The sequence below is a fragment of the Lathyrus oleraceus genome, chromosome 7, assembly GCF_024323335.1.
Source record: "Lathyrus oleraceus cultivar Zhongwan6 chromosome 7, CAAS_Psat_ZW6_1.0, whole genome shotgun sequence".
NCBI lineage: Eukaryota > Viridiplantae > Streptophyta > Magnoliopsida > Fabales > Fabaceae > Lathyrus > Lathyrus oleraceus.
In genome coordinates, this window is record NC_066585.1 from 1,317,334 (window position 1) to 1,342,080 (window position 24,747).

Genomic DNA, 24,747 nt, shown 5'->3' on the forward strand with positions numbered 1-24,747 from the left:
CAAAAAATTTTCAGACTCACCAACTCCAAAATCTCAAAAAATGTTTCAAAGGAGCTTGCATTGGCAAAACACATCCTATGCCGCCTCCACCAAAGATTCCATTAATTTACAAGACGTCAGTTATTATGCACAAATACATCGAGCGGATCATCAATGTTGAGGGGGATGATAATTGCGATTATCGAGTTGTTTCGACTTTACTCGGTAAAGGAACATATAATAATACACTTGTCTGCCATCAGCTTATCTAAGAGTTGAGGACTCATAAAGAATCATACACACGGTTGTACAGAAAGAAAGAAAACTTCAATGAAGTTTATGAGTCTCGTGTTTCATGCCTTAGTGGAATGGCATCGGAGACAAAATGGATGTGCTTCCGTGGAATGGGTCACCTTATAGCATGTGTGTATGATAGAGTGTGTGTTGATCTTATACCATTTGGTTTTTAGGAAACCTTTTTCCTACTATGTATCGCCCCACCTAAAAATTCAAATGATCGTATTATGTGTATTGGGTGGCTTTCAAAATCACATAATTTTGTTCAAGTTTACTTGAAACCGGGATGCCCTATACAACTTACATCACCGGAGTGGACGACTAATTCAACAACAAGAGTTCAAGAAATTGAGCAATATTGATAGAAAATCAAATGCACAAAAGTCAAAGAGGGTACAACACATAGATTTAGTTGGTGACAAATATTTCAATTCGTTTTAATTTTTCTGTTTAACCGGATAAATACGTGTATGTAATTATATCTCAATATTAATGAAGTGTAATATATTTAATTTTTTTGCTATTTTAATACATTTTTTTATCTTTCTCATAATATTTTTTCATCTGTCGAAAAATGTCTTCAATTAAGTTTTGTTTTCAAAGATTATGTTTTCTGCCTGTTCAGGAGAGGTTTCGGAGATGCATCTTCGGAACAAGATAATAGGGTGCGGAATCAGATATATCTCCGGAATCAGCATGTCAGGTTTTGAATGGTCCACATTTATCTAGAGCTTCTATAAATAAGGTGCTCTTGTTTTTTATTTCACAACAAATGAAAATGTCTAAAATAAACATCATCTAGTATATCGCAAATGTCTCCTTCTCCATCGCGACACCCGAGTGAAAGTTTAAAGTCAACAAGTACACCTATCTTGCAGATATTAAATACGAAATCCATAATCTTCTGCCTTACGGAGACAATCGAAGAATTGTGAAACTTGAGTACCGTTCACCGTCGATTGACAATGGAGAGAAGATTGAGTTCAACAACTTTGAACTTAAGACAAATGCATATGTAAGGGATATGTGGAATACATATTTTTGTTTCAAAACAAAAATTTCGCTCGATTTGGAAGCGACAATTTTAAGATCGGTCGAAGATATTGTGAAGATGATGAAGCGTCCACATGGATATTGAAGTGTAATGTTGCATTTTATGTTAAAATCATCTAGGTAAGGCTTATTTTATTTTATGAATGGTAATTTTATTATGCAAAATTGCAAAATTTTTATTTCTACTTCTGCCACTAGTGTGTAAATGTTACGGAGCTGCATCTATGAAATTCTATCAAAAATACATCTTCAACATTAAAAAATTAGATTATATACTAAATACATCCGAAAATATATGTTCAGAATTTTATATATATATATATATATATATATATATATATATATATATATATATATATATATATATATATATATATATATATATATATATATATATATATATATATATATATATATGATACGTTAAGAAATTCTCTAAAATTATCCATAGTTTAAATATAAGGAATATTTTGTGTAAGATAAATACCACACATTCTCATCTAAATAGGCTAATGACAAAAAGAATAAAAAAATATCTTTTGACAATAAAAATTCTTGGTACCGACAGTGCTGGCCCTTGAGTCCTATGACAAATATGAAAGTGTGATATTTATGAATATTTAAATAAAATTATTAAATTTAAGTTTAATATTTAATTGAAATTTAATAATTATATTATAACTGATTTACTTTTAAAAGAATCAACCGGTAATAAAATTATTAATCATTTTAATTTTTGTTGAAATTTATATTTTTAAAATCTTTAACTATTGTTTCTTAATTTTTTTTAAGCTTTTCGAACTTCTAATTTAAATTTGAAGTAAATGTATATTATAGCCAAAAAAAAACAAATGTGCCACAATAAAAAAAACTATAAATTAAGAATAAATGAAAAATATTTGAACAATAAAACTTAATGATATAAATTTTGTTAAAATGTTGTTCGTCTCCTTCTACAATAATGAAATTGTTATTGACTGCAATAAAATTAATAAAAATTTAATTTTTTTATAAATGTAACTATTCATTAAAAACAAAATAAAATATATGATAAATGTATAAAATAAGAGTTTAATTGTTATAGACGGTTAGTATAAATTTGTTTATATCAACTGTGTATCTGAATCATTCAATCTAAATGTCAAATATAATAAAAAAAATAGAGGAGTATTATTTAAAAAAATAAATAAATATTTTAAACAAATCAACCGTGTCTGAATGCATTGCAATTAAATTCATAAAATAAATTGTTTGCTCTTTATTATTGTTAATTTTAGTAATAATTTTTAACTCTAAGATAAAAATACAAGTGGCAAAACAATTTAAAAGGCACAAAGTCGTATGAAAAAGTGCAAAATAATGGCAAATGTAATCTAATTGTAAGAGTATACGTGCACATGCAGAAAATAATACTAGTAGTCTTATAAAATATAGCAATCCTAGGCAATGGCCTTTGTTGCCATGCTTGGATACCGGGTGTATTCCTTTGCTTTTCGAAATGTCCAAAAGAATGATATATATCCTTTGATTATAAGTAGGTATATTTAATCGTTAATCTAAAAGATGGATAATTTGAATACTCAAATGGTCCAATCATTCAATAATTATCGCATAATAACATGGACTTTTGAAGATCGTACCATCCGATTTTTAACTCTCATTTTTTATGTATATTAATAGAGTTAACATTAATATTATTTTTTAAACAATAATTTTATTTTTATTTATAATATTTTAATTATTTATTATATTTATTTAACTTTTTTTTATCTCTATATAATAATTATTTATGATAATATTAACAAAAGTATAATTAATATTCCCTCTGTTTTTTATTATAAATCATTTTAGAAAAATATTTTGTATCGTTTTATAATACAAATGAATCATTAATGTTAATTTTTCTATTATATCCTTAAATATTTATTATTCTCTCTCTTTTTAATTATGTCAAATTGTTTTTTCAATATCAAAGACAATTTTGTAAAATCCTTCCTAATTTCTCTTTTTTAGACCATAATTATTACATTTCTTAATTCGTATGAAAAGTTAAAAATCACTCATAATAAAAAAATGGATGGAGTACTATCTTAAATTTTATAAAGGATAATTAAAAAAAGTATTTTTTTAAATGATATTTAAAAAAGAACGAAGAAAATATATTATATAAATTTAAAAGATGGATTTTTTCTCTCACGTTATGATCAAACACTGGGATAAGTACCACGCAATAACAACAAAATATAGTCTTTTTAGGTGTATTGATTATTTGAATAGTTATGTGTTTAGATAAGGTTTTTTATTTTTCCATCCGAAAATAGTTTGTTGAAAGGGTTTTCTATTTTTCCGTTCAAAAATAGTTTGTTGAAATGGTTTTCTATTTTTTTCGTTCAAAAATAGTTTGTTGAGAGAATTTGGAATTTTTCCGTCCAAAAATCCTGAAGCATTAGTCTCATTAGTGCTCCTAACTCTCTTGGACTCCCCGACAGTGGTATCAGAGTCTTGGTTCTGCTTTGTGGGAGAGAGAGAGAGAGTCGGATCCAATGTTGGATCCTATTATAGGATGTGGGGGACTCACACTTGTGAGGAATAATGTTAGGTGAAAGTGTGAGTGATTAAAGTCTCACATCACCTATGAATCGGTAAAATATTGAATTCATAAAAGAGATGACTCATTTACCTAACACCTTAAGATTTTGGGTTGAGATGTGGTGTCTTTCTCTTGTGGTTCCGAAGCATTAGTCTCATGGGTGCTCCTGACTTTCTCGTACTCCATGATCTCCCCCTCAAGTATGAGTTGTATAGAGAAACAAATGTGAGTTCTAAGTCCCACATTGTTTAGAAAAATGGATGTTGAGCACTTTATAAGTAAGATGACTCATACACCTATCACCTTAAGGTTTTGGATGAATATGTGGTGTCTCTCGCACTTGTGTGTTGCTCTTGATCCAATGTGAATTCTCCTCATGATGATGCAACACTGGTATCAGAGCCAAGTTCTGATCAAATGAGGAATGAAGTTATGATCAAGGGAGGAATGAAGAGTAACAAAAAGTTATGAAATTATTGTGTTGCTTTTTCTACACAATAGTAAAATGTAGTATTTTAGGTGTATTGGTTATTTGAGTAGTTATGTGTTTATAAAAAGTTTTCTATTTTTCCGTTCAAAAATAGTTTGTTGAAAGAGTTTTCTATTTATCCGTTCAAAAATAGTTTGTTGAGAGAGTTTTTATTTTCCGTTCAAAAATAGTTTGTTGAGAGGGTTTGCAACTTTTCTGTCCAAAAAATTGTAATTGAGAGAGAGAGAGTGCAAATTTTTCATTGAAAAATTGTAATCGAGAGAAAGTTTGCAATTTTTTCGTTCAAAAGTTGCAGTTTGGAGGGTTTGCAATGTTCTCCTTAAAAATTGCAATTTAATGAGAGAATTTGTAATTTTGTTTTGAATAAATTAGAAGTTGAATAATGAATTTGTGAGTTTTGTTTTTGGATTTTTTGCTCTTTTTCTTTTTGAGGGTATGCTTCCGTGTGCGTAGAAATTTGTTTATTTTTATTATTTTCCCAACAACTGGTATCAGGGCCAAGTTCTGATCAAGTGAGGATGAAGTTCTGATCAAGGGAGGAATGAGAGTAATAAAAAATTTATAACAAGAGAGAAAGAAGACAAAAAGATTCAAGCATAATAATTTAATCATTTTGAAGATAAAGTTGAAGACATAGTGAAGATATGTGAGACTTTGGATGAATGGAGTGTTTGTTGGGTCAAATATTATATTCATCCAAGTCCCACATCAGGTAATAGGAAGAGAATATAATTTGAGTATTAATATAAATAGAGATAGTTAGTTTTACTTTTTTACACAACAACAAAATATAGACTTTTGGGTGTATTGGTTATTTCGATAGTTGTGTGTTTAGAGAATGTTTTCTATTTTTTCGTTCAAAAATAGTTTGTTGAAATGATTTTCTATTTTTCCGTTCAAAAATAATTTGTTGAGATAGTTTGCAATTTTTCCATCCAAAAATCATAATTGAGAGAGAGTTTACAATTTTTTTGTTCAAAAATTTTAATTGAGAGAGAGTTTACAATTTTTTCGTTCAAAAATTGTAGTTCGAAGAGTTTGCAGTTTTTTCCTTAAAAATTGTAACTTAATGAGAGAGTTTGTAATTTTGTTTTAAATATATTAGAAATTGAATAACCTTTAAGTTATCAATTAAGAGTGAATTTCCTTTCATCAGGTTAATACCCTTAAGAGTGAATTTCCTTTCATCAGGTTAATACCCTCCAAACATATGTGATTTTTCACCAATATGAGTTATCAATTATTATGTCATTTATATTTTATTTTTATTACGCATACTCAATGTCTCATACATTATTCCAACATTGTGTTTGCCATCTTATCATCATTAGAATATAATTTCACACACTTTACCGTAATAAACAACGCACCCTTAGCGCATCAAAACAGACCACACAAAACATCAAAACATAATAAAATAGTACATCATATGATAAAATCCGAGAGACCACACAATCCAAAGAACACACAACATTAAAATATACCAACAACTTACTGAGTACAATAAAGCAAAAGTGCGTCTAGAAGAATAACATAGTTAACACGAAATTTTACTTCTTCTTTGTTGTTCCATAAATAAGACGGACTCACCATCTTTGAACACGAGTTTCGTCGAGGAAGATGAAACGAGATTTAGACATGAGGTTGTCGAGAACATGAGTAACTTTGATTTTGGATGAATCTGGGAACGATTGAACGAATTATTGAATGAACTTTGTGAAAAATGATTGAATGAATTTGATGAAAATTGAATGAATGAATTTCTAAAAATAAAATCGATGAAGTAACAAACAAACAAGTTCTAGATTTTAGAAAAAGAAGATATTTTAACTAATTAATTTCATTTTTAGTTTGTTTTAATATTATATTTATTGAATTATATTAATAATTTGACCTTAATACTAACATGTACCATGTACTATTTATATTTATATGTTTGTCACGTTATCAATTAGACTCCTACATCAACAAAATTGAAAAGAAAAAAAAATCAAATTTATTAAATAGAACCCTAAAAATTAAATATAAAAAAAAATGAACAAAATATTGTAATTAAAATAGTGATATAAAAAACACATTTAATTTTCAAAAAATGTTTAAATCACAAAAGTGTATTTTGAGTTAGCAACCATTAGTAGTAAACCCACCTACTTGTTTTTTTTCGTTAATATTTACCTATCCTCTTTTCTTATATTTGATTTAAAAATATGCAATATGGTCTTACTTGAGTGAAGACTATTAAACAACGATGCTGAGTTGGATCGTTTCTATTGGTGAGAATAACGCAAAACAGCGTGTCACATTTCAACAATTTACATTTACTATCCTTCTTCTTCCTCTCATTCTAAATTTCTATTTCTCCCATTGCTGTGAATGTCATTTTCAACACAGCAATGCCCACCGCCAAGTTCTTTCTCTCTCTTCTCAGTTTCTCTCTCCTCACCCTCTCCGCCACCGCCCGCCCCTACGTTCTCGTCCTCTCCCAAGAAGACTTCAAAGACGAACTCCCTTCCGATCCAGATTCCTCCCCCGAGTGGGATGAGTTCGGCGACTCCGACTCACATAAGTCTGAAGAGGATCTCGACCCTGGATCATGGCGCCAAATCTTCGAGCCATCCTCCACCGAGCCACAACCTCAACCCCAATCCGATACGGAGGCACTCTACTACTCCGCCGTGACCAAGCTTATGACGGGGGATGCGAGGTTAATTGAAGAAGGCTCCGGTGAGATTGAGACGGCTGCGGAATCTGGATACCCGGCGGCACAATCAGTGTTAGGGTTTTTGTGGGGAATGGGGCTTTTGAGAGAGAGGAGCAAACAGAAAGCATTTGTTTATCATCATTTTGCTTCAGAGGGTGGCAATATGCAATCCAAAATGGCTCTTGCTTATACCTACACTCGTCAAGATGTGAGTTCACTTTAATTCTTATTTCTGAATTTCTAAATTCTATTATAATGTTAGGGTTTTTGAGAATGATGTTTGTGTTGGAATGGTGGCAGATGTTTGATAAATCGGTTAAGCTTTATGCTGAATTAGCAGAAGTGGCTGTAAATGGTTTTCTGATTTCGAAAGATTCTCCGGTGATTGAACCTATTAGGCTACACAATGGAGCTGAAGAGAACAAAGAGGCACTCAGAAAATCTAAAGGGGAAGAGGATGAGGACTTTCAGATTCTCGAGTATCAGGCACAGAAAGGGAATGCAGCTGCTATGTACAAAGTGGGCCTGTTTTACTACTTTGGGCTACGTGGATTGAGGCGCGACCATTCTAAGGCACTTTCGTGGTTCTTGAAGGCAGTGGAGAAGGGAGAGCCTCGCTCCATGGAACTTCTCGGAGAGATATATGCGAGGGGAGCAGGTGTTGAGAGAAACTATACAAAAGCCTTTGAATGGCTTACTCTTGCATCTAAGCATCACCTCTACTCTGCTTATAATGGGATTGGGTATTTGTATGTCAAAGGCTATGGAGTCGACAGCAAAAATTACACTAAAGTATGATAATCTTTGCCTTTTTTGTGTTAAAATTTTTGTGTCTATGTATGTCTATGCTTAATTTATGATATCTTTTGTGAATTACAGGCAAAAGAGTATTTTGAAAAGGCTGCTGATAATGACGAGGTTGGTGGCCATTATAACCTAGGTGTCATGTATCTCAAGGGGATTGGAGTGAAAAGAGATGTGAGGTTGGCCTGTAAATATTTTATAGTGGCTGCCAACAACGGTCAACCGAAGGCTTTCTACCAGCTTGCAAAGATTTTTCATCTTGGTGTTGGCTTCAAGAAGAACGTTCCATTGGTAAGTTGATTCTTCATTTGTCTTATTTTTAATGCAGATGCTGATGAAAAACTGTCGATTAATTTAGATATGAGCCCGATGTCAATATGATTCTCTCCTGTGTTTTATATTAATAAGCTTGCAATAGAAGAATGTAATCGATCGAAAAGCTTAGATCATAATTTGGGATTCATGATTATGACAAAAGTATTCTATTGACTTCGTTCTAGATGCAAGACTTTATTTACATACAAACTGAAATGATTAGTACCTTACCACCCAAAATAGTCAATAGCGGCGCTATAGCGGGACAGCGAAGCGGAGGCCGGCCTCTATGTGAAGAGCCTTAGCGGTGTAGAACACTATAGCGGCCGCTATAGGGTAAATAGCGGGACAGCGAAGCGGAGGCCGGCTGCTATGGGAAGAGCCTCAGCGGTGTAGAACACTATAGCGGCCGCTATAGGGTAAATAGCGGGATAGCTTAGCAGTTTCTGACCTGCTATCCTCTTCTCCTCTGAAAAACCAAAATTTCCAATTTTGGGTTTTTCAATCAAATTAAGACTTGGTGATGTTAATTAAGAACTTCGATTAAAACTTGTTGGCTTTTGAGCGTTTCTTTACTAAGCTTTATGCTTTGATTTATGAATATTTTATAGGTTGAGAGTTATTTTTTAATTTTATATTAAATATATGTTTATAACTATTATATGTAATTTGTCCAAAAAGGATCAAATAGCGCTAGACTAAAACATAGAAATCTACCTTTTGCTTTTTTGAGAATACATAATTTATATAATATAGGCTGAAACTACCATAATATTCTAAAATATAGAATCATTAGAAAACTGTTAGACCCAAATATGAAGATGAATTTCAAGCCAATTGATCAGTAGCTCAAACCAAAAGCCTAGGATCTAAAAGGTTTATACCAGAAGAAATTGAAAGCACCCAAGTGGTCCTGACAGAAGAAGTAGAAATCTGCCTTTTGCTTTTTTGAGAATACATAATTTATATAATATAGGCTGAAATAATATTCTAAAATATAGAATCATTAGAAAACTGTTAGACCCAAATATGAAGATGAATTTCAAGCCAATTGATCAGTAGCTCAACCAAAAGCCTAGGATCTAAAAGGTTTATACCAGAAGAAATTGAAAGCACCCAAGTGGTCCTGACAGAAGAAATTGAGCAACTAGTCAACTACTAGTGTGAAAGGGATCCCAACTACTTGTGTTAGAATGCTTGAAGAATTCCATGCTATTAATAATTTTTTAGTTGTAGTTTGATCTTTACATTATTATTTGACATAGGGTGTCATATTTCAATACTTGATTTTTTTTGTTAAATGGGGCATATTGTTGACATAACTGATAAGCTCCGGGTACCTTGAATTTTGCTTGTACCCCTGTAATACAAGCAAAAGAAAATGTAGAGGAGGTCCCAATTGGAGATGATTAGATAAAGGATTGTGGTCAGCATATGTTTGGGCAAGGGAAAGGCCTTTCATTAGCTAAGAAGGATGGAGTAATGGGGAACAAAGGGAATGTAACATAACTGACACGTGGCAGCATATGAGAGAAGGGAAATAAGTGTGAATTGTGTGTGGGAGGAGCGATAGGAAATGTGGAATGATTATTTGAAGGATAGTTGTAACAGAATGGTGGTAGGAAGGACTCCACTGGGGACTACTGTAACATAGAGTTGAGGTCTGTCTCTCTGACACATGGCAGCGCAGGAGAGGAGGAAACTATGCGTGAAACTTGTGTGGGAGGAGTATTAGGAAATGGGGAATGGTTATTTGAAGGATAGCTGTAACATAGTGGGGATTTCACTGGGGACTGCTGTAAAGTAGAGCTGAGGTCTCTCTGTCTTGTGAAGCTTTCTTGCCATTGTTTTTTTCTATTTCCTTTCGCAAGGAGCTCATCTACATTTCCATTGCTATTTCACTAGTCTTAATATATCCACAACACTCTGTTTTATCAGAGTACTAACTAGTCCACCATGTAATTTTGCCTTTGATATACCTGGTTCCTATCAGTGCTTTATTGTACAAGGTCACTGACTCTCTCCCACGCGTGTGTGCGCATACAGTCTACAGTTGGCACCACTTAAGAATATGTGTAATGATAAGGCCGAATATAATTTAGATTGGACCTGAACCCAGTAGGAAACGGCCCAGGGTAGTTGCATGAAACATGAGTTACATGTATCATTAGGCTAGGTGCTGGGAAATGGAGAGACATATCATGGAAATTAGTAAGTTGTTTGAATGGACAAGCATAGCCTATGATGTCCGAATATATAGTACGAGTGCAGGTGCAATATGGATACTTGGAACTTTTGAAATTTCGGATACCGTACGGCCTAGATACATTAACAAAATTTATAGAAAAATTATATACATGTAAGAATACTACTTGTAAAAAAGAGGCATTGATATATAACTATGATGGTCACAATATTCATAATATATATTTAATCTCTGTTTGGATATCAACAAAATCACTATTAAAAGAACTAAAATAAGTATTGACTCTAATGCAATTGTAAACAACTTATAAGCTTTAATGAACTTTTTGTCTAATGCTAACTGATTCAGTCTCTTCTCCCCTGTTGCCATCATCATAAAAAGCATGGCTTCTCATTAGAGACAATTCTACCAATTCATAAAATTCACTGATGTTCCGCAACCTTGTCCCACAATATATCAGTTGTTTTCCATTAATTCAATGTTCGCTGTTATATTGTATGTGTTTTTTCTCTGGTTTGTATCACATCATCCATTTGAATATAATTATGATGGTCATTATTGAATCTGAGTGCTATCCATGAATTAAATTTAATGAATTGTTGTGCTTTTCACTCCCTAATGATTATTATATCAAATACAAGTCTCTGCCAACAAATTTACGTGCTAACAAGTTTGAATTTGTGGTCTTAGGCTACTGCCTTATACAAATTAGTTGCAGAACGAGGTCCATGGAGCTCTTTGTCCAGATGGGCACTGGAAGCATACTTAAAAGGTGATGTTGGTAGGGCATATATGTTGTATTCAAGAATGGCTGAGATGGGCTATGAGGTGGCACAAAGTAATGCTGCTTGGATTCTTGATAAATATGGAGAACGAAGCATGTGCATGGGTGACTCTGGACTTTGCACTGACGCAGAAAGGCATCAGCGGGCACATTCTTTGTGGTGGCAAGCTTCCGAGCAGGGTAACGAACATGCTGCTTTACTAATTGGAGACGCATATTACTATGGCCGGGTATGTGATTTTGAAATGAATTAAGCATGTGTGTGCTTTGAACATTCAATTTGAGGCATGGTTGCACTCCTTACCTACAACCTAACTTCATTTTCTTGTGTTTCTCTCTTTTATCTCAGGGAACTGTCAGGGATTATGACCGAGCTGCTGAGGCTTACTTGCATGCCAAATCGCAATCTAATGCACAAGCCATGTTCAATCTTGGGTACATGCATGAGCATGGCCAAGGGCTTCCCCTTGACCTCTATCTAGCCAAGCGTTACTATGATGAAGCTCTAGAGCATGATCCTGCAGCTAAGTTGCCAGTTACACTGGCTCTTACAAGCCTGTGGGTTCGAATGAACCATGCTGACAGTATATTGGTGAGTTTCTTTGGTTTACCTGCTGCAATACTGCATGTGCATAGTAACAACCAGTAAGTGGTATTTGACAATGTTCAAATATAATGATACTTTTCTTGTTATGCTGTCATGGTTACATGATGTAATTTTTGTTCATTCAGTTCATAGGCTGCAATACTGCATGTGCATAGTAACAACCAGTAAGTGGTATTTGACTCGATTACTTAATGATCTGTTTAAGTGGCTAATCTTACAGTTTGCATTTCTTTAGCATAACTTGTATTTTTGGTATGTGAATATGCCACATCATTTTCCCTAATGTAGGGGACAGTAACTCACATGTTTGATGAAGTTTTTAACATTTTGGTGTAAAAATACTGAAATAATTTCACTCTTCTTAACACATCTCAGTCATTTGTATGAACACTTCTTGGAGTGTTTGGCTTATAGAAAAATCCCACTGGTGAAAGAAAATGGATTGTGGTCTTGCATGACTGTTGTCTTTAACCTGACTCGCCTTTAAGTTGACTCCTTTTGTTGTGTTATTCTTTCTAAACAATATTTCAGTTTTCACACTTCTAGTTTCTGATTGCAATGTGCTTATTTTTTTCAGGTCCACATAATTGATTCTTTGCCAGATGTCTATCCAAAATTAGAAGCTTGGGTGGAGAATGTGCTTTTGGAGGAGGGAAATGCCACAATTCTAACCCTCTTTGCATGCCTCCTAACTGTGTTGTATCTGCGCGAGAGACAAAGACGGCAAGCTGCAGTTGTAGTTGGCGAGGTTGCTCAGCCAAATCTCCCTAACGAGCTTGGAATGCCAGCACTCATGAGATAGAAACATGTTTATAACTTTAGGCCAAATTGTACCATAGAGAACTTACAGTGGTGGGAATAAGTGAATTTGTAGATATTCGATATTTATTTTGTAAGGTAGGAACAGGGAACACGTATCTACACATGATCACTTAACCAACCAAGAGATGAGAATTGAGAACTAAAGTATTACAGAGAAATAGTACACCATAAGTAATCTTCTCATTGTACTGTGTCTGTTACAAATGAAGTGATCTTGCTCTTCCTTGAACGTGGTGGTTGGGTAATGAAAGATCACTGGTTCTCTATTAGTATTATACCTGTTTTGGTTTTCTGATAAAAATAACCAAGTTTCAATTTTCAGTTTCGTATCTCAATTATTACCCAAAATAAAAAGTTCTCTCACAAACTGAAGTTCGAAGTACAATAATTATTTAAGGAAAATTAAATTGATTTTTTTTAAAGGAATAGTAACAGAAGATCTTTGCCAACACCTCTGGCCAAAATGGTTCCACTTGCCGTGACAACTGCAACTCGGTGATAGCCAACTATCAATTGCTTATTTAGTAGTTGTGAGAGAAAACAGAAAATCTAGAGGAAGATAGCTTTAGAGAGAAGTGAGAAGTGAAAATGAATGAAAAAAAAATTATAACAAGAGAATAGAAGAGGAGTAACCAATCTGAATGAGGAAATCCTGAATGAAAAAACAACATTGGTTCATTTCAAGTTCAGTTGGGGTTAACATACTGAACCAGTACAACGAACTGTTATATGAGTTTGGAACATAGTATTAATATTTGGGGTTCAATTTATTTCAGTTTGGAACAAAGTATTAATATTTGGGATTCAGTTAATTGAACTGTTGTGACAGTTCACTTTTTCTTTTGAACCAAACTATAAACAGTCTTGAGTGGCACCCAATACCAAAAAATTGTATGTGTGCATATCATATTTTGAACAAGCATGACCATAGAAAGATTCAAGAATTTACATAAGCAATTAAGAAAAGGTTTCTGTCAATCCAATTATGATGTTGGGAAATGCACAACTCACAGGTGCAATTTAAAGCCTTACAGCATCCATACACTCTGTTAGATCAAGGTGGTAAATTTGATGATTTAAAAACTGATCGGGTGAATTAATTATAAACAATTTGGTTATAAGTTATTGGAGAAAGAATACTCAACAATTCAAAATCATAAACAAAAATTAAAAGGTAACTATAGTTGGTGTATCAAAAGAGGAGGGACCAATCCATTAGATAGGAGAAGAGAGAAATTATAGTAACTTAAATTGTTCAAATCATTTTCTTCAATACATACATAGTAACTTAAATTGTTCAAAACATTTTCTTCAATACATACATAAATATATTGTAATAAGAAAAACAAACTAAAATACATATCATATATAAAATAAAGTATACCTTTTGTCAACTACAATGATCCAAGAAATACTGAACATAGTGATTTACACATGATTTATTTACATTCAAAATATACAGCCTTGACAAATAGCATAAGAGAAGTTGAGTACATTATATACATATCCTATCTCTCCATGACATAGATGCATCACTTCTAATTTTGCTACATAATGTTCATCCCAATAAGTTGTGTCTTGCAAAAGGGAGAGACTGACAGACAAAAAAAAGGTTTTCTACATCACCATATCAAGGGCCATCCACTATTTTGGTGTCAAATATTCTAAAGTTTCTACTTCCCCATACATCACTTTTTGAGACATAGTATGATTTAATACAAACACTCACCCATGCTGGATTTCTTGGCCTATCATTTACCACAATACTGTCATCACATTCAGTTACTCCAAGTAATCTGTTCAACTTCCGTTTCACATTTGCAGTGCCGGGATAACCATCAAAAAGAGTCTCCTGTCATGGATATATAACATCAGAAAAAGGATCAACCATGCAGACTAATTAACAGATAAATAATAAATCATTAGAAAAATATTGATGCCAACTATCCTAAATGTTATCAAGTTAGAATTTGTTCTGACCCCATCTTCATCAACTACAAAAGCATGGATTCTAGCTGTTGGATCCTCTAGGGTCAGTCTCATCATATACTTCCCAGCAGGCGTACAGAACTTTTCACCTTGGTACGGTACTGCTGCTACCACTCGAACAACACACTTAAACTTAGCTGTCACCTTTAATAAATGAAATAAATTACTAAGTAAAAAAGCAATAATGTTTTGAGAAGGCACATAATATTGATCGATGCAGAGTTGGATGTTAAAAGTGAAGAAAACACAGTCTAGTACCTCTGAATGAGTGAGTACATCCATTAAAGTAAGATGCCGCACATGATCGTGATTAACCTCTGTAAGGGTCAAACATAGTTGGGTATCCCGTAAGGAAAGCAAAAATTTGAGCCATTATATAAGAGCCTAGTAAAAGTGTAACGGATGTATTATTTACTTGTAATACATAAAGACTCGGGTAAGCTGTCAATGGACTGAGGCATGCTACCAATAGGCATGTTTCTTGATTTCAACGATATGCGGTCATCATACAACCTGGCTCAACACAAACATAATGAAAATATAATGGTCAACTGACCTAATCTATCCAAACCATATATTAGGACTCCACTAATTTGGTAACCACCTTTGACGTTCTGCTATGAGACGGTCTTCATTTGGTGTATGTCGAAGCTTTGAATGTGAGGTAAACACACCATACCACAGCCCTGCATACACTTTGAGACGTATGTTGATAAACTGGGCCCATTTACCACTTTTAAGAACATTGAGATGATTTTTCTCTATGGGTAGTTCAAAAGCAATCCTCAAGATGGAGCCAACAGTAGGCAGAGTACATAGTACATCTCTTGGCAAAGGCAGAGATTCCAATTGTAATGGAAGTGGATGATTAATTTCATCTTCCAGCCTGCATTTCATCAGCAAGCATATCAAATTCCTTTGAAGGATGCTAACATAAATTTATATGCTCTTCACAAATACTAAACCAAGCAGGGTCAAAACTGATTAAGTGAAAAAAGGAACATTCCAATCTCAAGATAAATGGTTATAGATGATGCCCTTGCAATCATATCTAGACAACACTTAGCAAAATCCTGTAAAAAAAGAAACTCCTGTACAAAATCCATGGCCATATCAGCACAAACTCATCTTCTAAACTTTTACCAAAATTTCTATTTCTTTTCAAATCTAATTCCTGAGGTAAGAGAACACCTTTAATCTCAATCAATTCCCTATGTCAAGTAACTTGCGTTTGAAAAGTATACAATTTTATCCAAACCATATGTAGTTTCAATACAATTTATCCAAACCCTGTACTACATGCATTCAGAGGGGAGTTGAACTGACAATGTAAGTAATTTTACATCAACTTACATTGAAGTTATGGCATTTGGCGGGGTATCTGTACCGTCCCAAACATAGACAAACCAATTATCTTTCAAAGCCTCCCAGCAATGAAGTATCTTAAGATTCAACGAAAGGCATGAGGATCAGAACCTTGGAAAGGTAACAACTAAAAGTAAAAAATTACAGTTTACATATTTTACTTAAATATTTATCCAAGGGTCTTAAAACTCATAATACAAATATCAAAATCAATTCCAACTGAATTACCTTGCCGGCCAAATTAAAGTGACCTTCTTTGATTTCTCTTAGCATAGGAAAATCACTTGACTCTACACAACATTTAAAAACCTTGAATATACATCAAAAATATATGATGAAGCCACCAATAAATCAAAAAAATACAAACCACTTAAGCCAAAACTCCTCAAACATATACTGATTTCTTTAGAGGTAAGGATATTCTTGGTTGAGCTAACACCAACGAACTCCAGCCAGAATCAACCAAGGTTTAAATTCCATTGCACAATAAGAGTTATAAACCCCTCCTATTCCTAATTCTGATCAAACTCGGTAATAATGAGAGTCTATGTGAGGAGTCAAATTAGGTTGGTACTAGGTAGGAGGGGAAAACTTATCTATATTGCAACCCTCTCCTATACATAAGGGGTACAATTAGAAGAGTTGGCTAGGCAAAGATGGATTTCTTGTCAAGCGAGGAAAGGTGACTCTTAAATTCACCTTCTGCAGTGTATTCACTTCTGTTTGCTTTGATAAGAAAATGAATTCAAGTTACATTAAAAGCCAAAATCCTGTAATACCTGCAGGAATCTGAAAATTGACCAACCATTTTCGAAGCATGTTTATGCGCATTTTGTCCTCGTCTCTGAGGAAAACTTTTGAATAAACTTGGTAAGGGACAAAATCATCATCATCATCACCATTCCCTCTATATAAGGCAAAAGAGGAAGAGTTTTTGTAGAAAACAGCATTTACTTCCTTAATATGCGTCCTTAACTGCGAAAGACAGGGAAAGGGTTTTGAAAGAGGAAAAGCTTATGTACAGTCAACATGTGCACCACTACACAAATGAGCACAGAAGCATAGAGTTGATTTCAATGTGTTTTGAGTTTTTCACACAAGGTTAAAATGCTTTTTAAAATAATCTTAATACATAGTATCTTTTAAGGGATGCATATATGTATATAAAAAGGCAGATAAGTCCAGAAAACAACAGATAAACAGTTAAACACAGATTCTACCGTAACATTACAAAGCTGAATTATATCTCCAGCAGCAGCAACATGGGGAAGACTTTCAGCATTTTCAGTAAAAATATTAACAGCCATACCGATTTGGTGATGAGTTTCATCAATCAATCTTAGGGTACAACACTGATCTGCAGACATTATTCAAGCAGCATCTAATAGTTATAACTTGGAGATACATGAACCCATAAATTAAAAAACAAACATATATTTTGACCTAAATCAAAGAATTCAATAAAAATGATAAAGACATGAAATGAAACTGGCTCAGAAAACACTTTCACGAAAGGATTAATCAATCTACTACCATTGAAGTAAAAACGGCAGCCGTAAGACCGGCCTTTTTTATCATCATTGCCAGTGAAACTCATAAAATGAAAATTACCAGTGCCTCTAGTTGTTTTGGGGAGACCAAACTCAAGAACAATGGCTATGATGTTAACTCTCTGATTGATACAAGAATGAGCGTCTCGTAATCGGAGTAATTTGTAATCATTCCTATTACTATTCCTTAACCTAACTGACATTGCGCCTCTCTCTCTCTTCCCTCCCCTTAGGGTTAGGGTTTCACAGAGCAAGCCTCTTTCAATTTCAACTTCAAAGAATATAAGTAATGCTCGGGGATAATAAAAATGCTACTTTAATCTTTCTAGTTTATTAATTTTTCACTTTTAATCTTTTCATTTTAATCCCAATAATTTGTATATGTGTCACGACCAGGATATAAAATTAATTATTAATAATATAAAAATAGTAATTTGGATAATTTATTATTTAATATTAATTTACCGTATAAATTAATTTTATTTTTTAAATGTTAATTAATTAAAATTAGAAAAAACAATTTTCCATTTCACTAAAGCTTCAGCCTAATATCGAATTCACAAGTGGATATTTAATTGTGTTAGAATAATCTATATAACACTAAATATAAGTTTAACAAAAATAATGTGGAACTTTTGCATGAGAGAATTCCAATAATATGCTACTTGTTCAAACTTCAGAGAGTACTTTGTGTCACTTTTGTATTTCTTTGCTCCATATTTGTCATCATTATAAAAGGAAGAAGAAATGGAAAATATTACATCTCCAACATTGATAATTAAAACATAATTTTGATAAGTGAATTTAACTTTGAGGCGTAGATGTTTTGCATATTGTTATTCACATTATCATGTGATTATATATACATTACAATCCTTAGGTCTTTGCGGTTTGTATTGTGCTCATGCATTGTGATGGAGGAGTATTAGCTATTGCAAATAATCGACTGTAACTAGTTTGATTTTATGCAAGTTCACGTAGCATATTTGAGACATTGCAGCTTGGAAAACCTTTAATTATGGTTGTAAATGAAGATTTGATGGATAATCATCAAAGTGGGCTTGCAGAGGAACTTGCAAACAGAAAATAGTTGTATTGTGCTAGTCCTCAAACACTCCATCAAACCATAGCAAATATGGACTTAAATACTCTCCGCCCTTACTCTCCCGACAATGTTACACCAATGTCCAAACATATGTTTAAGAAAGGAGAAATTGTGTACTGCATATTCAAATTTTGTCTAAGAAAAGAGGAATTGTGTACTGCACATTCAAATTTTGTACTTGATTTTGAGGAGAATCAGACTTGCAGGCATCATAGACATTATTTTTATAAGCAATGTTAAACAACCCACTGAGTAACCTCTGAATAGGTCTTTATATGACATGAAATAATCTTCTCGACAATAGAATAAGAGGTTCAAAAAGTTCATGTCACACATACGAATCACTAGGAGCCAGTTCGACCACCGTGTTTACTTCAAATTTCGACATGGACATTCACTTATGATTTTGTTGCTCTATGTAGATGACATCCCCATAGCAAGCAATAATGTCTAAGATGTTACGAAGGTGAAGGTTGAACTCGATAAGGAACTCGATAAGGAACTCGATAAGGAACTCGACATGAAGGATATGTGAGTTGCCTCTAAGATTTTTGGGATTGACATCCAAATAGATAAAAAATAGTCGAGATTGTGCTTATCTCAAGAGACATGCCTGCAAAAGATTCTTGATAAGTTTGATATGTCGAATTCAAAGCATGTTGTAACACCGACTAATCCTTAGTTTAAGCCGAGTTCGACTCAAATTCCTAGTATTTTAATTGAAAGAGCATATATGAATAACATTCTATATGATAGTATAATAGGTTCTTTGATGTGTGTTATGGTTTGTACGAGGCCAGACATAATACATAGTGAGCCTTGTAAGCAGGTATATGGCCAATTCTAGGAAGACGTATTAGCAAATGTTAAAGTGGATAAAAATAGTACTTATTTATGGTGGAGCCTGTAGTGATGATAGCAAAGTCGAAATCGAATGATTTGTCGACTCTGATTATGTAGGATGCATGGATTCTATAAAATCTATTTATGGATATGTGTTCATTATGTTTGACATAACAATCAGTTGGAAAGAAACTCTTCAGAAGGTTGATGCCTTATCAACCACTAAAGTAGAATATATTGATCTCACTGAAGTTGTGAAAGGAGCATTGTGGCTTAAAGGTTTTGCTAAAGAGCTAAAACTTTAAGGTTAAATTATCACTGTTAGACGTGATATTCAAAGTGCAATACACCTGTCGAAGAATTCAACCTATCATGAGCAAACTAACAACAACAATGTGAGACTGCATTTCATCAGAGAAATAATCAAACCTGGAAAAGTCCAAGTACTGAAGGTTTTGACTGATGACAATGTTGTTGATATGATCACCAAGACAATATCAAGCTACAAGTTTTTCCACTGTATGCAGTTGATAAAGCTGCATGAAGAAAGCTATTTCATTTCTTTTATGTTGTAGAGTTTGTTCTAAGGTAGATATTTATGTGAATTTTGGATTAAGCTCTAGTCTTGATAAATATAGCTTATTGGCTTGACAAAGGTTTAACATGTTGTCGAAGTCTGTTCACATGTTGATCCTGGATGTTGTAGCCGAAGTATGCTCAAACATGCAGTAGTCGAAATATTAGGATTGTTATTATGTCGAATTGAGCATTTTGTTTAGCCCAATTGTTTAAGTTAGCTTCTAGCCTAAATTAGCTTAGTATTATATAAATAGACTAGTTCTATTCGGTTGTTGAAATGAGTTTTTGTTTGTTATTATTCACTTGTATTCTTTAAACTCTAATAGAGAAAGTGATTAGTAAAACAATTATAACCAATCCTGATTTTCTTCTTTTCCCTCTTCTCTCTCTTTCGTAAAACCTAATAGGGTTTCTTTTGTTTGTTCAAAAAACACAAGCTTTCTCTCATTTTCTAAACTTTTAAAATCGAAACTATATATTTTTAAAATTAGAAATAAAGATGACTAGGATCATTAATTCATAATATCAGAGAGATGAAAAGTGAGTTTATGTAATTGTAGTAAAAAAGTGATTTAAATTAATAAATAAAAGAGATAATAGGCAATATTATAAAAAGTTAAATCAATAGAAAAGAGAATTATAAGTTTTGATGATACGAAATCTTTTTTATTTTTTGTTTTCATAAAATCAAATATAACTATTCAAGAATACTTGGATGAAATAGTAAGAGATCTCTTCAAGATTAATGAGGTCTTTTTGGTTCGAATTTAATCATGAGCATGTAGTAGTGTTAAATTCTCTTGAGATGGGATACTAGGTTTTTAAAAAAAAGATTATACTAACTAATTTTTTTAATCAAATCTAATTGAATGTTAACAATTTTTTAAAAGATTTGGATTGTATTTAACACGCTACCTTAATCCAAAATCCAAAAATGTATTATTCCAAATTTTTCTCTAAGATAATTTTTTTTCACTCTTCATAACTTTTGTAAATCCATCAATTAATTGCACATAAACACACCACATCAATCTCTTAATTCAATACTTGTTCTCTAAGAAAATAAAATATGACTTCAATATGTTTTGTTTCTTTTGTGAGACTCAATTTTTAACTAGGTTAATGGTTAATCTATTGGGTTATTAACCATTGGCTTCAATGACTTGTTGACTTGACAATTTCATTTCTTAGAGCACAAGAGATCAAGGCTCAATGAAATTGAAATAACTATAAGTGTTTCTTTCATCCTTTTTTTCCCCCACATCAATCTAAATCTTAAAATATAACAAATCAATTCAGGTTGTTTCTCACTTGCTTGTGCATGAAATAACGGGCAAAACCCGAGTTTTGTTTTCACATATCTCATTATTCTCTTAATGTCCATCATATGAGATTTTCTAGGTTCATTCATGAACTTACTTATGACTCACACTCCATAACATTTACCATGTTTGCTATAGCATAAGTATCTAATGAGCATACTATTTGTTTAAAAGACGTGGCATCACTTGTTCTTTTCAAGAAGTTAGCATCACTAAAGTTGCAACTGAGTTAGTATTTTTTTCATTTTAAATCTATCCAATAACTATAGTGCATATTTATTCATTTTAACTCTTAATGCCTTGCCTGAAAGTCCTTCTTTCCGTTCATTAAACAATTGTGAAGTTGCACAAAAATTCTTATCATTTTATCATAATTTCTAATTGGCTCATGATTCTAATTAATGACTTATGAGTGACTTACCTCTCCATAATTATAATTAATTTTAACCTGTCTTGAAATATTGCATCATAATTGTAAATTTACTAAAATACCTTTCAATAATAATGTGAAATTCCGCCCCTTCATTATAAAATTTATAATTTGTCCTTTACTAATTATGATTTAAAGGATTATTTATTTTTCTTCAAATTTTAGTTAATCTTAACTTGATATAAATGACATAAAATATTTGTGAAGTGACAGAACTATAAGGTAAAATGCCTTTTTACCACCTTATTCTTTTAATTCTATAGTCCGAAATAAATCCAATTTTTTTAATCACACTCAATATACTCAATCCCTCGTAATTAAGTTCATAATTAATCTTAAATCTTAATATTTCTATTAATTAAAAGAGGGGAAATGTGGATGTTACATAGTTGTTGTATAGTCAATTATGAATATATATCATAGCAAATATTTTTTAATATGATAAATTTGTATTAAAATATTGGTGTAAAGGTTGGAAACTAAACTTATATTAAGATTTTGGTTGTTAGTAAAAATCTAAAGGCGCTCTCCATATGGTGTGGACACAGGCTATGTTGTTTAGGCAAAATTAAAATAAAGTCTAGTATATTTTTCTTTCTCCCTTATCTCTTTTATTTAATATCTTTAATTTTGCTCATCTTCTTACTTATATGGGCTCTGCGCTTTTGCCAACTTTGACCTCCATGTTTCAGTTTGACAAAACAACCCTCCCCCCATTTCATTTTTCTTTTATTTAATTTTTATTAATTATTTTGAGTTCTGTTTTCCATTTATTATATTTTTAATTATAAATCTTGTTTTTTTTTTATTTTCCATCAATTTTAAAATTACAAAATAATAATTAATATTATTTTTGCAATATTAATTGATTTTCTTTTACCTTTTAATTGATTTAATTTATAATTTAATTTTCACAATTGATTTTGCAAATTAATTTTGATTAAAATATTTATTTTAATTCAAGTATTTTTTCAGATGATTTTGCAATTTATTTATGCTTTAGCTATTGTTTTTTACTCCTTGTTATCAAATAATTGTAAAAGAACAAAAACATGGTAAAATAAAAATATTAAAAAGATGTATTATTTGTGACTTAATGTTGGATTTAGATGACTCTTGTTAGGACCATTGCATTTGGACCTTGAGATTATGATAGTTGACCTATTACTTTGACAAGTTTCTTTGGACTTGTAATCTTTTATGGCAAGAGTGACATTCATGACACTATCATAGAGAGACATGTTTTGAGTTCATTATCCACTTATTAGCTTAGACCACTTTGCACACACAAGATTTTCTCTTGGGCTACCTTACAACGAGACCGTTTATTTTTCGCATCATTTCCCTTGTAATTTTCCATGTATCCCCATCCACTTGATTGTACTTTTCTCCATTGTCTTTCTTTTGATCTCTTAGGAATTAGGTCAACATCACCATTTAAAAAACTCAAAAAGTAATAAACTACGACTATGATTGCGCACTCCGAGTAGTAGTGCAATTTAAATCAACCACATTTTTCATAAAAACAACATCAACTCATCAAACTCTTTTTTACGCCTTAAAGCATCATTCTGAAAATCCTTTTTTAAGGTAAAAACAACCAACGAACAATCATTTTCTACTCCGAACTATGGATCTCTGATTCTTCATCTAACGATGATGATATGTAGGCACAAGGGCCATAATCCTTGACAAGCACACTAATAAAAAATCAACCATTTTCCCTTTCAGCAAATAAACTTTTAGACAACAACACCCATTCGTGTAAACGATTTAGATGGTTTCCATCGAGTACGATGAATGTGAGAGGTGCTAATACATTCTCATCGCATAACCGACTTCCGAATCCTATTTTTGATTACAAGACCAATTTTCTTTTCATTAAGGAGTTTTATCAATATTTTCGCTTTCCTCTTTTGGAATAAATAAAATTCAATGGCGACTCTCGGTCTGTAGTTAGTTTTTTCGCGTAGCGACAATGTTATGTACACAATAATCTCATATTTCATGACATTTATGTTTTTAGCCACATACTTAATATTAATTATACAACGATAACTTTAACTAATTAAATAATGACTCTAACACATATTATATTACATTTCTGATCAAAATTTTTTAACAAAACTTATTTATTTATTTTTTGTAATGACATAGAATATCTGGTTGATTTTATTTTTAATTATTCATTTTTTTATTTTAAATAGAAGTGACTTTTATTTCATATATATATATATATATATATATATATATATATATATATATATATATATATATATTTAAGTTTTAGAGATTTTAAAAGGTAATCCTCCCACCCCTTTAACCAAACACCCTTACCACTGGACTAAGAAACTTGAGCTGATAAATTTTCCTCGAAATCTATATAATACATAATTATTTTGCCATATACTGTAGCTTAATTATTTAAGTCTTATTTAATTAAATTTTATTTTACTTAAATATGTCTTAAATATTATGACTTATTTAAATATGTCTTAAATATATAATTTATTAAGTATGTATTATTTTATTTAATATATCTAACATATTATTATAGATTATTTAAATATGTCTTAAATATTATTACTTATTTATTTATGTCTTATTATAAGAAATCAATAGTTTTTTATTTATTTTTTATTTATTATTACTTATTTATTTATGTCTTATTATAAGAGCTGTCAAGTGTACCAAGGAACGAACTCTAATAGGAATCGTCTTCCACCTCTGCTGCTGCAACTGCAACATCCCGTTCCACGAACATGGCGACACCGTCAGAAGCTCGAGTCGTCAAGTCTCTCAACAAATCCCCTGGCCATCGCCGTTTTCTTGTAAGCTTTCACCTCCATCTCTTCCGCTACCTCACAACATCAAACAACACTTTGCCTTTTTTTTCTCTCTTCCATTTTGCTAAAA

General features: G+C 32.2%; 2 protein-coding genes and 1 non-coding gene across 3 annotated transcripts; 1 reads left to right on the forward strand and 2 right to left on the reverse strand.

The window, feature by feature from the left end:
* Positions 1 to 6,724: 6,724 nt before the first annotated feature.
* Positions 6,725 to 12,917, forward strand: LOC127101458 (ERAD-associated E3 ubiquitin-protein ligase component HRD3A). The gene is made up of 6 exons (XM_051038886.1): positions 6,725 to 7,318; positions 7,411 to 7,902; positions 7,990 to 8,205; positions 11,126 to 11,449; positions 11,569 to 11,811; positions 12,404 to 12,917. The coding sequence occupies exons 1-6, from the start codon at positions 6,803 to 6,805 to the stop codon at positions 12,626 to 12,628; spliced, it is 2,016 nt and encodes a 671-aa protein (XP_050894843.1). The 5' UTR covers positions 6,725 to 6,802; the 3' UTR covers positions 12,629 to 12,917.
* A 1,068-nt stretch (positions 12,918 to 13,985) lies between these two features.
* LOC127101459 (protection of telomeres protein 1b) lies at positions 13,986 to 17,846 on the reverse strand. Its single transcript, XM_051038887.1, has 10 exons — positions 17,614 to 17,846; positions 17,223 to 17,359; positions 16,782 to 16,977; positions 16,231 to 16,292; positions 15,991 to 16,079; positions 15,242 to 15,523; positions 15,053 to 15,150; positions 14,896 to 14,954; positions 14,629 to 14,781; positions 13,986 to 14,500 (listed from the first exon to the last, which is right to left on the reverse strand). Exons 1-10 carry the CDS (start codon positions 17,753 to 17,755, stop codon positions 14,279 to 14,281), a joined length of 1,440 nt encoding a protein of 479 aa, XP_050894844.1. The 5' UTR covers positions 17,756 to 17,846; the 3' UTR covers positions 13,986 to 14,278.
* On the reverse strand, positions 17,491 to 17,588 carry LOC127109627 (small nucleolar RNA snoR113). The gene has a single exon (XR_007796898.1). It is a non-coding gene; the product is annotated as a small nucleolar RNA snoR113 (small nucleolar RNA).
* Positions 17,847 to 24,747: the final 6,901 nt, after the last annotated feature.

What these genes read in the sequence shown, in the direction of transcription:
- LOC127101458 (XM_051038886.1), top strand. Translation starts at nt 6,803, where the DNA reads ATGCCCACCGCCAAGTTCTTTCTCTCTCTTCTCAGTTTCTCTCTCCTC. An exon ending in ACAGCAAAAATTACACTAAA is followed by an intron (nt 7,903 to 7,989) that starts GTATGATAATCT and finishes TGTGAATTACAG; the next exon opens with GCAAAAGAGTATTTTGAAAA. An exon ending in ACGCATATTACTATGGCCGG is followed by an intron (nt 11,450 to 11,568) that starts GTATGTGATTTT and finishes CTTTTATCTCAG; the next exon opens with GGAACTGTCAGGGATTATGA.
- LOC127101459 (XM_051038887.1), bottom strand. Translation starts at nt 17,755, where the DNA reads ATGTCAGTTAGGTTAAGGAATAGTAATAGGAATGATTACAAATTACTC. An exon ending in TTCAGCTTTGTAATGTTACG is followed by an intron (nt 16,978 to 17,222) that starts GTAGAATCTGTG and finishes TGTCTTTCGCAG; the next exon opens with TTAAGGACGCATATTAAGGA. An exon ending in CGAGTCTTTATGTATTACAA is followed by an intron (nt 14,955 to 15,052) that starts GTAAATAATACA and finishes TGACCCTTACAG; the next exon opens with AGGTTAATCACGATCATGTG.